This window comes from Globicephala melas, chromosome 10, assembly GCF_963455315.2.
Source record: "Globicephala melas chromosome 10, mGloMel1.2, whole genome shotgun sequence".
In the NCBI taxonomy this organism is placed as follows: Eukaryota; Metazoa; Chordata; class Mammalia; order Artiodactyla; family Delphinidae; genus Globicephala; species Globicephala melas.
The window spans coordinates 68289763-68306579 of NC_083323.1; the positions used below are offsets into that span (position 1 = coordinate 68289763).

Sequence of the window (16817 nt, forward strand, 5' to 3'; positions counted from 1 at the left end):
TGACTCCATATTCTACCACCAGAGTTTGCATCCTTCCATCTGAGGGAAGCCTTTTTACTGTTTATTCATGGGCCTTAGGAATATTTTCAGATCTGGGAATAGGGAAGATAATCAGGCCTGGCTCCTCTCACATCAGTGGACATTTCTTCAGCATCCAGGCTCCAAAGAACAGTAGGAGCTCATATGGGCTCCAGTCTCCAAGTCAGCATTTCGTTGCTAAAATTGGCAAGATCTTAATTTTAGATGAAACCAGGAGATGTTTCTCATCTCTGCTGATCCACAAGGCACCCCATAGAATCAGTAAAACAACAACAAAAATCTTGGAGAAAGAGATCTAAATTACATGAAGCTTTCTTTTCTATGTAATTTTGGTAGAATTAAGGGCCATTCAACTCTACCTCATTCAGATAACATAAACTGCATATTTAAGTGATGTTTGTTTGTATGTATTTGCTCGTTTTTTTTCTACATAACATTTTTTCATTCAGTAAACATTTATAGATGTGGTTTCTGACCTTATTAAGTTTAGAATTCTCATTTATTTTTTATTTCAGCATCTTTAATGTGTGGGCATATTTTGGTAGAAAGTCTAGTTATTTTTGTTGATGCATAATTTATACATGAAAATCATCCTAATATCCAAATTTCTATTATGTTAACAAGGATATGGTATTTATTTAGATATAATTAAATAGGCCATTTAAGATTATGGTTTATATTGAGGAGAGCTTTGGAGACGTTTTTTGTATTTCATGAAATTAAACATTGTCTTCAAGTTTTTATGCCTGTGTCACTCTCAAACTATGAGGATTTTTTAGTTATTTTTAAGTCAAAATATGGAGAAAACTTGTACATAAAACTCACTTCCTTATTGACTGGGAAAATGTTTCCATGTATATATATATTAATACTTAGGAAAACTCTAGAGAAGTTTTTAAAAGAGAAATTAGTTGGAAAGATTTTAGCTGTGGCTATGATAATGAAAAGCAGATTCTTTTTTGAAAGCTATTTTATCAGAAACTAAAATTTATAAGTCTGGGAATAACTTCATGATTTCATTCAGATACCTATGTCATAGTGAATGAGGCAATATAAAACTATAAGATTTATTTGAAATTTCTTAGGAAGTAAAGGATGGCATATTCTCCTACCAATGGATGTCCTGTAATTCAGGTGTGCAGGAATTTGGATTTTCTGGTTTGAGTAAATAATACAGCTTTAAAAATAAACCCATAAATATATATCTAAAAAGTTAAATTATTGTGATTCTTGAAATGTTTTAAAAATACTGTTTTCTTACATTTTTTTGGTATTATACCTTTAAAATTGGGAGAGACTTTCAATTTCCTCTTTCCTATCCTTCTACACAAAGCATAGATTATTTACTAAGTTTCTCATCTGAATTATACACAGTTTCTATGTTGATGAACCTTTCTAAAGTTGGAGACCATACATAACATAATCCACTTCTTTTTAGGAAAATTATATGACTGCTCTTCTGTATTTTGAGGTAAAATTTATATATATGGAATATTCCTCTGTAACTCTCATTCTGCACCTTGAAGTAAGAATACATCAAATTCCTCCTCTACAGAGCAAATACTTGAAGGCAGCTATTTTTCTGTTTTCCTGGTTAAATATATTTATTTTGTTCAACTCTTTAATCATTGTAATCACCTTTTTTTACTTCTCTCTCAAAATCTAACATCTAGAATTTCATTCATTAGCAAAAATGGTCTAACTGTAAAAAGAATATTGCCACCCTTGATATGAACACTGAACCCAATATAATCAATATTGCATCAAATTTCAGTTCCTAGTGGTCACCTAGTTTTTTTTATACTGATCTTACATCAGTATAAGCCTAATATGTATGGTATATGATACTGTTATTAATCATTTTATTTTTCCTTAGCAGTAGATATTTTTAAGTAAAAGTATAGAACTTCTATTTTTTTTCTCTAGTAGTTTGCATTCGTATAGTTTTTATTTAAATTCTCATATTTGACTTTTAAATAAATCCTTCCAACTTTATGTCATAAGTAAATTGGGAAGCGTGCATTTCATGTCTTCATAAAGTAATTAATAGTCTCCTCCATACCCAGGTGGATCCAGAGCTCAAGCACATACCTCTAGAGAGAGCTCACCCAGTTTGGCATTGATCTCCATTAATGAACTAAATATCATCGATTACAGTTTTGAATATAGTCTTATTAATGTAACACATGTACATAGTTAAAAAAATAAGTGATGCTAAAATGCTGATAAAGAAAAAAAGCTATCTCCTGTTGCAGTCTTTCCTAACCCAGAATTAATCTTTAAATCCTTTTATCTATGTCTTCTGATACGTAATTCCTTATTCCCGAACAGGCTTACTTTGCTATTTATTGATGCATCAAAAAAAAAAATTACCTATTGACTTCCTTTTATAGAGGTTGACTATTTAATTCCTAAATGGACTACTAATTCTACAATCCTATCTTCAAAATAAATCTTGATTCAGTCAACAGTTAGTGTTCCTTACGTCACTGTGAAGCCAAGTAGTGTACTTTGAAGCACTGTGCTCCTTTTTGAAAAATTAATTAATTAATTAATTTTTTGGCTGCGTTGGGTCTTCGTTGCTGCATGCAGCCTTTCTCTAGTTGCAGTGAACGGGGGCTACTCTTCACTGTGGTGCGCGGTCTTCTCCTTGTGGTGGCTTCTCTTGCTGCGGAGCACAGGCTCTAGGCGTGCGGGCTCAGTAGTTGTTGCGCACGGGGCTTACTTGCTTTGCAGCATGTGGGATCTTTCTGAACCAGGGCTACGAACCTGTGTCCCCTGCATTGGCAGGTAGATTCTTAGCCACTGCGCCACCAAGGAGGTCCCTAAAGCACTGCTCCTTTCTTGCACAACTCTGATTTTCCTAGAGTTAGTAACTGCTTCCTTTAAAAATTTGCTTAGTTTTTCTTTGAATGTTCCAATTATTATTTTTTCTCTCAAGTGCTTGAACACGTATATAAAATCTCTATGAATGTTTTTTTCTAAATGCTCAGATATTTCTCTTTCCTAGACTCCTCCCAGAGCCCCCTGACCCCCAGTCATCCTCTTCTGATCTGGCCAGGACAAACAACCTTGCTGACCATTCTCTAATCCTGTGAAGCCTTTCACTCAGTTTCGATTATGATGACTTTTTCTTGCATCACATGTTGTTTTTTTTTTTTTTAATTTACTCTTGCATATGAAAACACTTTTCCCTGTATCTTCTGGAAAGATGAAAAATGGGAGGTACATTTTTCCTTTTGTGCAAATCTGAAAATGTCTTTGGTCAGTCCTCATATTTCATTGATAATTTGGCTGGTTTTAGAATTCTGGCTTGAAAATAATTTCCCTCAGAATTTTTAAGGGATTATCTTATCCTCTAGCATTCTGAGATGTCTGGTGATTCTGACTCCTCATTTGTTGTAGGTGCCTTTGTCTTCATGTCTGTGTCACTGAAGCTTTTGGTATCCTTGTCGCTGTTGTTCTGATATTGCATGATAAAGTGACTTAGTGTTTGTGTGTGTTTAGAATTCAGTTTGTTAGGCATTCTATAGGCCCTTTCATTAAGGAGACTTGTGCTGAGAAAATCAACTTTGTTATTTCTTGGATAATATCTATGCAACTATTTTCATTGTTCTTTCTTGAACTCTTTCTAGTTGAATATTAGAATTCTTGATCCTCTAATTCTCTTATTTTCTGTCTCTGTCATTTGATTTTACTTGATGGGAAACTTTGTCAGTGTATAAACCATCTCTTGAATTATTTATGTTATTACATATTGAATTATCCAAAGCCTTTTCTTGCATTCTAATTGCTTTGGGGTCATAGTATTCTATTCTTCTTTTGCCCATATAGCATCTAGTCTCTCTCTCTCTCATATTAATTACTGTTTTTTTGAAGGGAGATTCTCTCTTGATGGTCTCCTTATCCTTTGGACCCTTTCTTTGGGTAAGGGTGGGAGTGGTTTTCTGGTTTTCCTATGGAAGTCTTTTCTTTCAAAAGTTGATAATTTTCTGCAGCTCATATTTAAGAGTAAGGCACTAGAGAATTGATATGAAACTGCGTTTGGATAGCATCTAGTGACTGATGATATTCCCTGTAAGTCAATAGTTTAAGGTCTTTTCTCTTGGAGACACAGTTTCTCAGAGAAGAACCCTTGAACCCCCTGCCAGTGAGCAAGAGTACTCTGGGCAGAGAGATTAAGGGTCAAGAGTTCAATGTGTAGAATTCCCTTATTCTTCCTCCAGCATCCCCAACTCTGGAACTCCTGCAATTTAATTTCTCCAAAGAATAAACCCCTCATCTACCTAAAGAGGAGTTGAGGAGATGTAGCCCTTCTTGTTGCATCCAGGTGCTAAGTGGTTCAGAGGTCTTGTAGGTACAAGGTTGTCTTGCTTCACATTGGTCTTTTCTCTTCTTTGCATCTTTCAGTCTGTTTTATTGGCTTTGACTTTGTGGGTTGAAAAAAAAAATCAAGGAGGGAGGGGGCAATGAACACATATGATCACTCCATCATTTTTAACGGAAACTGGTTAGGTTTTTGTTGGGGTTTTTTTTGACCATATGTCTATTCACCTCCTATTCTTTCTCTTCCTTCTCTCCACTCTGAAATAACTTGAAGTATGTCTGATGAGTTTTTCAGCATCTTGGTAAACAGAATTTTTTTACAGAGGGAACAAGATAGGGTCTTACCTGAATTCCCTTGAGGTGGTTACCCTCCTTCTCTCACTACTGAATGAGCTACAAATGTATGAGTGTTGAACCATGCCCCTATTCCATTCAAGTGTTTAATAGAGAAACCCACACCATGGATTGTATTTTCACTACCTTTTTTAAAATTTATTTACTGAGGATTTGGGAAAGGAAGAAAAAGACAGGGGAACGGAGGTTTAATATGACTTTAGAGTATTGTGTCAAGCACTGTTTTAGGTTCATTCATCCATTATCACCTTTAATCTCACAACTACCCTGAGGTGTAGGTGTTATTATTGCCAGTTTATGATGAGAAAACTGAGGACTAGGAAGGTTAAGACCTAGCCCAAGGCTGTTCAACTGCTGACAATTGAGGTTCAAGTGTAGGTCTCTGATTCCAAATCCCATGCCCTTTTTATTATTCTATCTTCCACTCCCCACTAGTAAAAACTATAAAACCCCGCCTTAAATTTTAACATAAATAATCTTTATCTGATTAATATAATTTTAATGTTAGCTTAAGTTCACTGAAAAATTAATCCCGAAAACATTTTTGCCTCACAACTTTTATTGCATATGATAAATAGACATAAATAGGTGCAGTGGGTATCGCTCCTTTAATTTCAACTCTGACTTTTCCCTTATCAAAGCCTTCATAGAGCTCATTTTTTATTTCTCATCTGAGAGTTCTCTGTGCATATTCCTTTTCAGATCTTTATAACCCTACTTGAAAGCAAACTTCTTGGCTTTACTTCTGTTAACTCCCACAGCTAGCATGAAAACATTTGTAGAAACTTGAAATGGTAAATCCTGCTATTCTGTTGGCACTTGATTTTAAGAATTTTGTAAATGTTACCATAGTAAGTAATGCCTTGAAAGTCAATCTATTTTTTTAAAGGTATGCTTTAGTTATTTTTCTGATCTCTTTACCTTTTTATGGTCTACCCACACTGAATAGTTTTCTGCTTTGTTCCATCCAGGAAAGCAGATGCTCATGGTTCTGAATGCAGCTCCCAGGGGTTAAAATGTGGGGTTTTATCACGGAACGTGCCATACCATCTAACAAAAGTAACGTCCCAGTTGTTGTGATTTGTATAAAGACATCAAGAAAAAGTAAATGCACAATAATGGCCCCTAAAGAATTGTTAAAATTAGACAAGAGTTATATTATTCTCATATTGAGAGTAACAGTTTTTTTCCTGATACCATGTAATTGTTAAGATTTATGTTAGTGAGTCAATAAAATCTCTGAACAGGAACTCTTTAGATGAGATTTTACAGAGGCGTCTGAAATGTTCATTACTCCTTTGTAATGCACATACACTATACTATTAGACAGAAAGTTAAAAGAATAATCTACAAGCTTTAAACTAATGCCAGTTTTTCCTGAGCAATTTTATTTGCTACAAATAGTGCTTACATTTGAATTAGACTTACATTTACTGTTGCTTCTAGCAAAATAAACCTGAGTTCTGTAACTCATGTTTGCAGGTTTATAGGGATTGTTTATCAAATCTTATTATTGAAGAAAATGAATCCAATAATTGAGTATTTTAGTTATCATATACTGGGGTGATTTTTATCGCAATTTCCTAATATTTATGTGTGGAAAACAGTATATGATAAGTGAAATTTTCTGTATAAAGTACTTGCATGAGTTATTGCAATTTTGCTTCAGGTTTTATATTTGAAAGTGAAAATAATCACAACATTTTTCCATAGCTATAACTATATTATAGTAAATTATCTTTAAATATTACTTGCAATTTAATTAGCCAGATAAATTATACATGAGATAATTGTGTTGCATTGACTAGCTTAGAACTGTAAGTCCATTTTGTGTGTGTATGTAAATATATACATATATACCCCCCCAAAAAATTTTAGAACATGAAATAGAAATCAAAATATTATAATTTTTACAATAATATAAATGTAGTGAAAGTTTACTGGATATGTTTGTTATTAAGCATATATTTCTTTGTCCTTTAAGTTGAGACTCAAACATCTTTGCAAATGAATCTGACTTGAAAAATTTTAAATGTCTAAATTTGCAGATTTTAAATATAATCAGATACAATGCAACTGAATGAAATATTTCAGTAGTACGTATTCTAAAAACCAAATTCAGTCTTGCATAGTCAAAGGGTGTCTGTAACAGGTTAAAAAGGAAATATTCAAACTCCATTAAACTTTAAAACTCTTAAGTATAATCTTTCAGGAAATACTATGAATGGGGTCCCTGTTGATAAGATTTAGTATCTTACTCCTTACTGCACATATGCATTGAATTAAAGGAACAGTAGCAGTACTATATTTACAGAGTTGACACTCTACTCTTAATATGCATATTTTTGTCTTTTTTTGCTTCTCTTTAAACAGAGAGATACCCTACTCTACTATACTCTGGCTGTTTTGCTCTAACTACTTTAATGTTTTACTTCTCTAATAGTTTTGGAGCTCAATTTAAAATAGTATTCCACCATTGTAAGGAATGCCCTTAATTACAAAGTATTAATAGTTGTATAAAACTCATAGCTAAGATTTTTCTATAGTGGGGCTTTTCTCTTAGAGAGATAGTTATCGTTGTCTTCCTGAAATTTAAAAAAAACATGCTGTTCCTGGGGTTTAGATGTAGTCTGTTTGTTTGATTAGCCTCTTTACTTTATTTAGAGAATGTTATAATAGGCTTCTTAAAAATCAGAAAGAAAAAAAGAAACATACATATCCATGAATGCATACACACAATAGTGTTTTATTCCATAGAATATCTAACTTCTAGACTGTTTTGGCCTGAAACTCTATTATTTCCCTTTGTAATATGTCATTTCATAGACAATTTTTTTGTTTCATAAGAGTGTTGTAAAGACATTTAACATAATCACCAAAACATAGTTTAAAAAAATTCTCTGGCAAAATAGCTATGATCAAAAATTTTCCATGAAAAATTTAAAATTTAACTTTACTATAGAAGCATACAACTGTTTAGTTTTGAAAAGTTCAAAACAAAGATAAATAATACATGTTCCTATAATGAGAAATTCATTGATACTTTTGGAATATTCATAAAGACAAAGAAAACGACAACTAATCCTCTCAAATTATTTCCAAGTACATGATTATGTTTTAGCTACTATGATACGTTTGTGTTTAAATCAAAACCTCTCCATTTTTTTCATTGTAAATTGATGCTTCTTATTCAGTTGCACCTGTCTTGATGGAAAGCATTTCTGGTTTGTAGTGAGAAGGTATATTTGGACTTCGATTTGTAACGTGAAATGATTGCATTTCTGTGAGTTTAGCTCTCCTAAAACAAAAAGACTGTGTGAACCCCTTTGTCACTTGATAGCAGGTTTTCCTTGGTTGTCTTAGCTAATACCTGTCATACAGTAAGCAATAGGATGGACATGACTCCCAGCCATCCAGTTGTGAGCTTTCACATTTTCAACAGATGACTGTGGACCTTGCTGTCAGGAAACAGAGATAATGTGACATCTAGAAATAAAGTAAAAATTCATTTCTTCATTAGGTTGTTTGATGACTTAATGATTATGTTTCGAAAAACAACCAGAAGATTCCAAAGATTCTGAAAAGCAAAGTGAAATTGATTAATAGTAACTCACTTATTTTTATTCAGTTTTGTATTTTCTTGTTAGTCATTTTTTGCATAACAACATTAGAAAACTAAAATTAAGTCAAGTTATGCTATTTCTGATAGCTGAAAAACTAAATGTCATTATTTTTAACTATCCCTGACATGGTTTGTGATAAACCATAATATAGAATAAAATGTTTACAATGGTATTATCAAATTTTGATAATACTTGTTTAATGTTAAATATTTTCCTTATCAGCAAATGAAGAGGAATGTTAAGGAAGCTGTAGTTTTATTGCTACAAGATACTTTTAGTTCTGACTAATTGACCTTGAACGACTAACTGACCCTGCTGACTTTAAACAATGGGGTCATTGCCAAATTTACTGATTGAAGTCCATTTAGAGAACTGGAAATTATTTAGGCTATATATTGAATTAATTAGGAAATTTTAAATAAAAAACCGAGAATCTATGTGAATTGCTAAGTTTTTCTGTAAAACCTGTGCTTTCACTGATTGGTTGCTTATCTTGATAATCATTAAAAATATTTAATGTAGAACTTATAGTTGATGTTATAGCTCTTTTCTAATATTAAGTGTTTCTAATAATAATTTTCTAATATAAAATGTCAAATATTAGTTTTAGTACTTATTCTTAGAGTTATTTAGCTAAAGTTTACGTGAGGAACATAGAAACAAAAATATACTCCTTCATCCATAGATGACACTATGCAGTGGCAAGTGAAATAGACATTTCTAGCCAAATTTCTAGTCTAGCTACTTTTTTTTTGCCTAGCTACTTTTCTAGTCAAACTTAATTAAAATAGATCCCACGAATAATTAATTCTTACTCTTAACTTTGACATCACTTGTTTTTCAGTAGACCAAACTTTAGGTTCTTTTCTTTTTTACTCCGGTTTTCAAAGAGCTAGCTAAGGGATCTTTATAGCTAAAATTGAGGCTGACCATTACTATGTAATTTAAGCATTAAATTTAAAATATACCATCTAAAATCAGCTAAGGTAGCACCAGTGAAATAGTTATTTTAGGAGAACTATGGTTCATGGTACAATGGTACAATTATTTCTTCTTTTGAGAAGAAGAATGGTTCATAACACGTTAAATTAGGAACAAGTGATTCTGGGGTTCTTTCTACTTTTCATGATTTCCTGTAATAAGTCTGTTCCCAGTAGAATTTATAGTCTAGCAGGGAAAAGAAACAGGGGAAGAGGTAACCAGGTATTGAGGTATAAAAGCTCTGTAAGAGCCACACCTAATCTAGCCTGGACTGATATCCTCCAGCAGCCAAAGGAGGCTTTGCAGAGGGAATGAGATTTAAAACTCAGCACTGAAAAATATGTAGGGATTGAAATGGAAGGAGAGTGCTGGGACTGGAGGACATAACATGTGCAAATGTCGTGAGCTGGGAATGAGCAGAGTGTTTTCCAGGAAACAATATTCTCTCTCTATGTCATCTTCCCATTCGCTTTTACATTATGGGAGACATTTTCATGGTTGTCCTTCATATAATTAACATTAAGTTTTGTAGGATTCTTTTTATTCTTTATTAATTTTAATATTTTTTACATTTTGCTATAGCATTATAAATTCTTAGGAGTTTTTTAAGTTTGGCCCCTTCTCTCATTTAAAAAATTCCTTTCTCCTTACCTTTACCCAGACATTTATATGAAATAGTTATTCTTTTACTAATATTACGTATGAAAAATAGAGGTTGAGTGAGATTAAAGAACTTACATACAGTTACCCAGTTTGTTGTCAGTAAAAGGCAGTTTATACATGACAACGGTATAGTGTAACAGTTACTTTTCAGGTCTATTTTATTGTTAATTAGGGTACATACTAATTCTCCCAATATCAGTATGTTTCCCACTACTTTCAGAGAGGATAGAGACCCAATCACCATTACAGTTTATGAAAGTCTAACACACACGCACAAACTCCACAGTTTTCCATTTTCTAGAACTGGAGCTAGGTAAACTTCATTTCCTTGTTTTATTTTGTCTTGCAATTTAAGTTTCTAGAATTAAATTAACAACAAGTTTCTCACAAATTGTCAATTCATTCATTCTTCTATAGTATCCTTATATGCAAACAAAGCAATAATCCACACTTCCAATATCAGAAGTAATCATTCTGTAATTATGTACAACTTCATTTGAAAAACGAGAATAGACTTGTTCCAAAGTTAATCATGTGAAAATGGACTCATTAATTCCAACTGTCCATCTTGAGATTGAATGTGCCAGTCAACCTGCACAGTTCTGGATATTCTATTCTATTTTTAGGGCCTGCAAATTCTACATTTGCTTTGAACGCCCTGTTTTCCTTAAATAGGCACGTGTCTTCACCTAATTTATAAGAATAGTCAATTCAGATTACTTACATTTAATGTCACCACTTCCTATAGCTATTGCTCCCTAGTATTCATGGAAAAATCTCAGAAAGGGTTAGTTAGTAAGACTGTCAACTAAGGATGACAGAGATGATTTTAAAGAAAAACAAACTTTGAAGACAATGCTGGAAATAAATTTTACAGTTAATCAAAAAATGGTACAGATGAACCAGTTTGCAAGGCAGAAATAGAGATACAGATATAGAGAATAAACGTATGGACACCAAGGGGGGAAAGAGGGATGGGGTGTTGGTGGTGGTGGTGGGATGAATTGGGAGATTGGGATTGACATGTATACACTGATACGTGTAAAACAGATGAATAAGAACCTGCTATGTAAAAAATAAAATAAAGTTCAAAAAAATTATACAGTTAATAAAACCTCAAGGGAATAAGATGGTATTAGGGATATAAAATAGAGAAAAACAAAAATGAAAAGAATTACTGGGGTCCCAGAGCAAAGAATGACCATGTTTGGGTTTTTCTACCAAATAAGCTATTTTGTGGAAACTTTACAACTCAGAATGTATTGTGGTTTGAGAGAAGGAAGGTAACATTTCACTAGTTATTTACTCTATGACTGCTTCGTTCCAACCAAAACATAATTCTTTGCATAATGTGTTCTCTTTTACTTAAATGCCCACATGGAATTCATCATACATGACAAAATAATGTACTTATTCCTTTTCAGATCTTGGGGAAAGAGAGTGCTACTTTAAAAGTGTAACGAAAGCATAATTTACTTTGCAATTCTTTGATTTTATACATTTTGTCTATCTTTCCTAGAAGACTTTGAGTTTAATATCCAATAAATATATTTCATGGAAAAGTAAACTTTTAATAAATTATTTTAGAGTTTAATAAAAACAAATAACTGCTTGCACCAAGAATCAACATCAATTAATCAGCTGATATTTATCGTACCTTCCACTTTGTGGGTGACGTGGGTGATCTAAAAGGTCCTTGACCTCTAGAAGTTTGGATAAAGTATGTGACAAAAATAGAAAATGATGAAGTGCCAAAAACAGAGACAGAAGAGTTCAGAGAAGTGAAAGATTGATATGTATTCACCTTAGACATGGGATGGACTTAGAGCTTTAAGGATAAGTACTATGTAGAAAGCACCAGGGCAAGTGATTAGTCGAAGTAAAAGGAAATAATATGAATCAGGTACTGTGGTGAGTGAAAATGTCACCCTAAAGAGAAAGTAATTATGTTATACGTTAGTAGAGCAAAGGTTGCGTGTTGAAAAGAAACAGAATATTGTGCTAGAAAGGGATGTTGACTGAAATTTGGTGAATCAAGAAAGCAAGGAAGAGGTTTGTTTTCGTATTGTATTAAGGACAACAGAGATTCATTGTCAGTTCTTGAAAAAAGTAAAGAAGCAATATGTTTAAAATTATGTTTAACACTAGTCTTGGTTACAGATTAGAATAACAAAGAAGAGAAAGAATAAAAGGTGACTTCCAGTTAGATGAGGAGAGGCTATTCAGTTCTGTGAGAAACAGTCCTCACTTTGGTAGTGAACTGTAATGTCCCAGTTTACATTCCACTCACAAATGCTGCTTATAGAGGAAATGCATTGTTCAATTCTAAAGTAGAATCTTTAATGTCTCTTCTTGTGTTAGTTTCATAAATGAATTGGTCATTCTTATCAGAAATATCAACAATTTACTGCATGTTTACTGCACGATTCTTGGATTCTTGGCACTGATAAAAGAACTATGAGAATTTTGCAAAACAGAGACACATGGGCATTAGATAAGGCACATCAAACAAATATACAAGACCATCTGTCTTTGTCCATCAGCAAAACTACATCTTCAAGACTGAGTTTAAATATCACCTCTCCCTGAGTGCTTACCAAATATCCCATAAAGAAATGACTACTTTTCACTATTTTCTTAATTCAATAATATTTTTATTGTATTGTCTTAATGGTTTTTACTGTCTTGTATTTTTATTCTGATCTTTATTGAATTTAATATTATTTAAGATGTACTCTGGCATTATTCATTTAATAGATGGTGTCATTTAGATTATAAGCACTTTGAGGATAAGTCAAGGCAAAAGATGGTTAATGAATCTATATTTATATGCTACTCTTGGTATATGGCAAAAACTCAATAATATTCATAGAGTAAATAAAATAGTAAACATTTTTCCATCTTCCATAAGTACTACTGGGCTCATATCATGAGTATTCACAATAATGATTACTTTTTACAAGGGACTATCAGGGAGAGTAATAAATCCTCCTTTGTTCAAAAAGTCACAGTTTAAAAGTTAGAAAAAATACACAACCAAGGAGAAAAACATTCTTGTATGTGTGAACATGCATGTATACTCCCAGATAATATACGCCTGGTACTCAATAGTATGTGATTTGTTAGTATAAACTATGTTATACTCTTTGAAAAATAAACAATGTAGTCAAGAAACAGGCAGGGAAGTGCCCAAGATAAGAGACCAAGAGGAGTAGAGCATAAAGGTAGATCTGAAAGGGAAGGTCAGTAGTAGGAAAGATGATATCGAGCACATTCAGAATGAAACAATGCCATTTGCAGCAACATGGATGGACCTAGAGATTATCATATTAAGTGAAGTAAGCCAGACAAAGACAAATATCATATGATATTGCTTATTTGTGGAATCTGAAAAAAAAAAGATACAAATGAACTTATTTCCAAAAAGAAATAGACTCACAGACATAGAAAACAAATTTATGGTTACCAAAGGGGGAAGTGGGGGGACGGATAAATTAGGAAGCTGTGATTAATGTTTACATACTACTATATATAACATAGATAACCAACAGGACCTACTGTATAGCACAGGGAACTATACTCAATATTTTGTAATATCCTATAAGGAAAAAGAATATGAAAAAGAAAATATATATACATACATATATGTCTCTCTCTCTCTCTCTCTCTCTCTCTCTATATATATATATATATATATATATATCTGAATTGCTGTGCTATAAACCTGAAGCTAACACAGTATTGTAAATCAACTACACTTCAATACAAAAATAAAAAATAAAAAAAATAGCAGGAAAGAATGTACATGTAATACAGTTTATCAAGACCCGTTAACAATTCACACTGAATTAAAGTGTGTTCTAAGTGGCATGTAAAGCTGTAGGTGTTAACAAGAAGAGAACATCTCAGATATGGTAATGTCTTAATAATCAAGGTACCAAGTTAAATTAATTCCCCACACAAATGGGATATAGTATTGCAGATAACATATAAAGGTAAATTATCCCCAAACTATTCATTTTTTTAATTTAAAATATTTTAAACATCTAATACTCTATATTAATCACTCTTTGAACTCATAATATACATAAAATGCATAATATATTATCTAATGTTCTCAGAACTCAGTATATGTTTCTAAATGAAACCATATGTAACCAGCTGTCTCAGAGGAATGAGAGGAGTTATCTGGAATCCGTGTCTTCTTTGCTTAACTTTTCCCTGGTACATATATCATGCTGAAAATTGTCAACATCCTCAGAGTATATGAAGGAAAATGGTAGAAGAGGAAGCTAATATTCACCGAAGATGTACCCTATGTAAAAGGACTGGATTAGATATCTCATTTTCTTTATCTTATGTTAATCTTCATAATAAACCTCTAATATTGGTGTCATTATCATCACTTTATAATGAAGAAACTGAGGTTTGGCCAGGGGATGAAATATACTCAAAGTCACCCAAATAGTAAGTGGCAGAGCTGGTATTCAATGCCAGAGCCCAAGCCCTTCCTCTCCTCTGCACTGGAATTGCTTATAAAATGGCAACTGGCTGAAAAAGGAAGTCTGATCACTGTTTTACATATATCCTTACAGAGATTTTAGGTAGTTTGTTTTTCACTAAATATTTTGGAGGGTTGATGATGGGGACATACAGTTGCCAGATGGAAGTGAAAAACAAACCTGAACTGAATTGCACTTTAAAAAATTAATTTTATACTTTCTCATAGTTTCCTACATTGAGAGATTTTTGTTTTGTTTTGTTTTTGACATCCAAAGCACAGTTTGCACTATGGCAAGACATATGGGGTTAAAAATTGAATAGGTGGCGACCATACAAAATCGAAAGCAAGTTTTATTGAAATATGTGTGATAACAGGAGTTAGCTGCAGATAGTCTTTAACCTCAAAAGATCTAAAGCACTTATGTGCCAGAAGAGTGCTTTGTATATGGTAGACAATCAATACTTTTTTGAAGAATAAATGGATACCTTATCATATCAATATCAGTGATGGTCGAGGGCAGATAGGCAAATTTTAAATTCTCTCATTAGAAATATCAAAGTATATCTTCATGAAATATCAAAGTGATGATGTTTTGATTGCTTCATTTTACACTTCTTGCAGATAAACTTTAATTAGTAAAGATAAAATGAATCAAGTGCATTCATATTTATTTTCCAGTGCTCAGCTCCTTGTGGTAAAGGTTTAAAGTACCGTGAGGTGATTTGCGTTGACCAATTCCATGGGAAATTAGAAGAAAAATATTGCAGTCATCTACAGAAACCTCGAACTCATAAAGCTTGTAGATCTGTCAGATGCCCTTCATGGAAAGCCAAAAAATGGAATGAGGTATGTAAGATGTTTTATGATTATATATGTATTTTTGCATTTACAGAGAAAATCTTAATTCATTCTGTATGCTTTCAATAACCTTGAAAGTTTTACTCTACTAAATGTGTTTTATTCTATTACACAATTTTTTTGCACTATGCTCTGAATTAATATTGTACAGTGTTAACACGTTTGCTAAGTTCATAGCTTAATAACAAATTAGTCTTTTTTTTTTTAAACATCTTTATTGGGGTATAATTGCTTTACAATGGTGTGTTAGTTTCTGCTTTATAACAAAGTGAATCAGTTATACATATACATATGTTCCCATATCTCTTCCCTCTTGCGTCTCCCTCCCTCCCACCCTCCCTGTCCCACCCCTCCAGGCGGTCACAAAGCACCGAGCCGATATCCCTGTGCCATGCGGCTGCTTCCCACTAGCTATCTACCTTACGTTTGTTAGTGTGTATATGTCCATGACTCTCTCTCGCCCTGTCACAGCTCACCCTTCCCCCTCCCCATATCCTCAAGTCCGTTCTCCAATAGGTCTGTGTCTTTATTCCTGTCTTATCCCTAGGTTCTTCATGACATTTTTTTTTCTTCTTAAATTCCATATATATGTGTTAGCATACGGTATTTGTCTTTTTCTTTCTGACTTACTTCACTCTGTATGACAGGCTCTAGGTCTATCCACCTCATTACAAATAGCTCAATTTCGTTTCTTTTTATGGCTGAGTAATATTCCATTGTATATATGTGCCACATCTTCTTTATCCATTCATCCGATGATGGGCACTTAGGTTGTTTCCATCTCCGGGCTGTTGTAAGTAGAGCTGCAATGAACATTTTGGTACATGACTCTTTTTGAATTTTGGTTTTCTCAGGGTATATGCCCAGTAGTAGGATTGCTGGATCATATGGTACTTCTATTTGTAGTTTTTTAAGGAACCTCCATACTGTTCTCCATAGTGGCTGAACCAATTCACATTCCCACCAGCAGTACAAGATTGTTCCCTTTTCTCCACACCCTCTCCAGCATTTATTGTTTCTAGATTTTTTGATGATGGCCATTCTGACTGGTGTGAGATGATATCTCATTGTAGTTTAGATTTGCATTTCTCTAATGATTAATGATGTTGAGCGTTCTTTCATGTGTTTGTTGGCAGTCTGTATATCTTCTTTGGAGAAATGTCTATTTAGGTCTTCTGCCCATTTTTGGATTGGGTTGTTTGTTTTTTTGTTATTGAGCTGCATGAGCTGCTTGTAAATTTTGGAGATTAATCCTTTGTCAGTTGCTTCATTTGCAAATATTTTCTCCCATTCTGAGGATTGTCTTTTGGTCTTTTTTATGGTTTCCTTTGCTGTGCAAAAGCTTTGAAGTTTCATTAGGTCCCATTTGTTTATTTTTGTTTTTATTTCCATTACTCTAGGAGGTGGGTCAGAAAGGATCTTGCTGTGATTTATGTCATAGAGTGTTCTGCTTATGTTTTCCTCTAAGA

At 33.2% G+C, this 16817-nt stretch overlaps 1 protein-coding gene across 2 annotated transcripts in view; it reads left to right on the top strand.

Moving 5' to 3' along the window:
• The window catches only part of ADAMTS20 (ADAM metallopeptidase with thrombospondin type 1 motif 20), a 195487-nt gene that overhangs the window by 131491 nt on the left and 47179 nt on the right, over positions 1 to 16817 (top strand). For both annotated transcript variants that reach the window (XM_030835354.2, XM_060306576.1), the window contains exon 29: positions 15169 to 15336. In XM_030835354.2, the coding sequence (XP_030691214.2) occupies positions 15169 to 15336 (168 nt within the window). The remainder of the gene's footprint in view (positions 1 to 15168; positions 15337 to 16817) is intronic.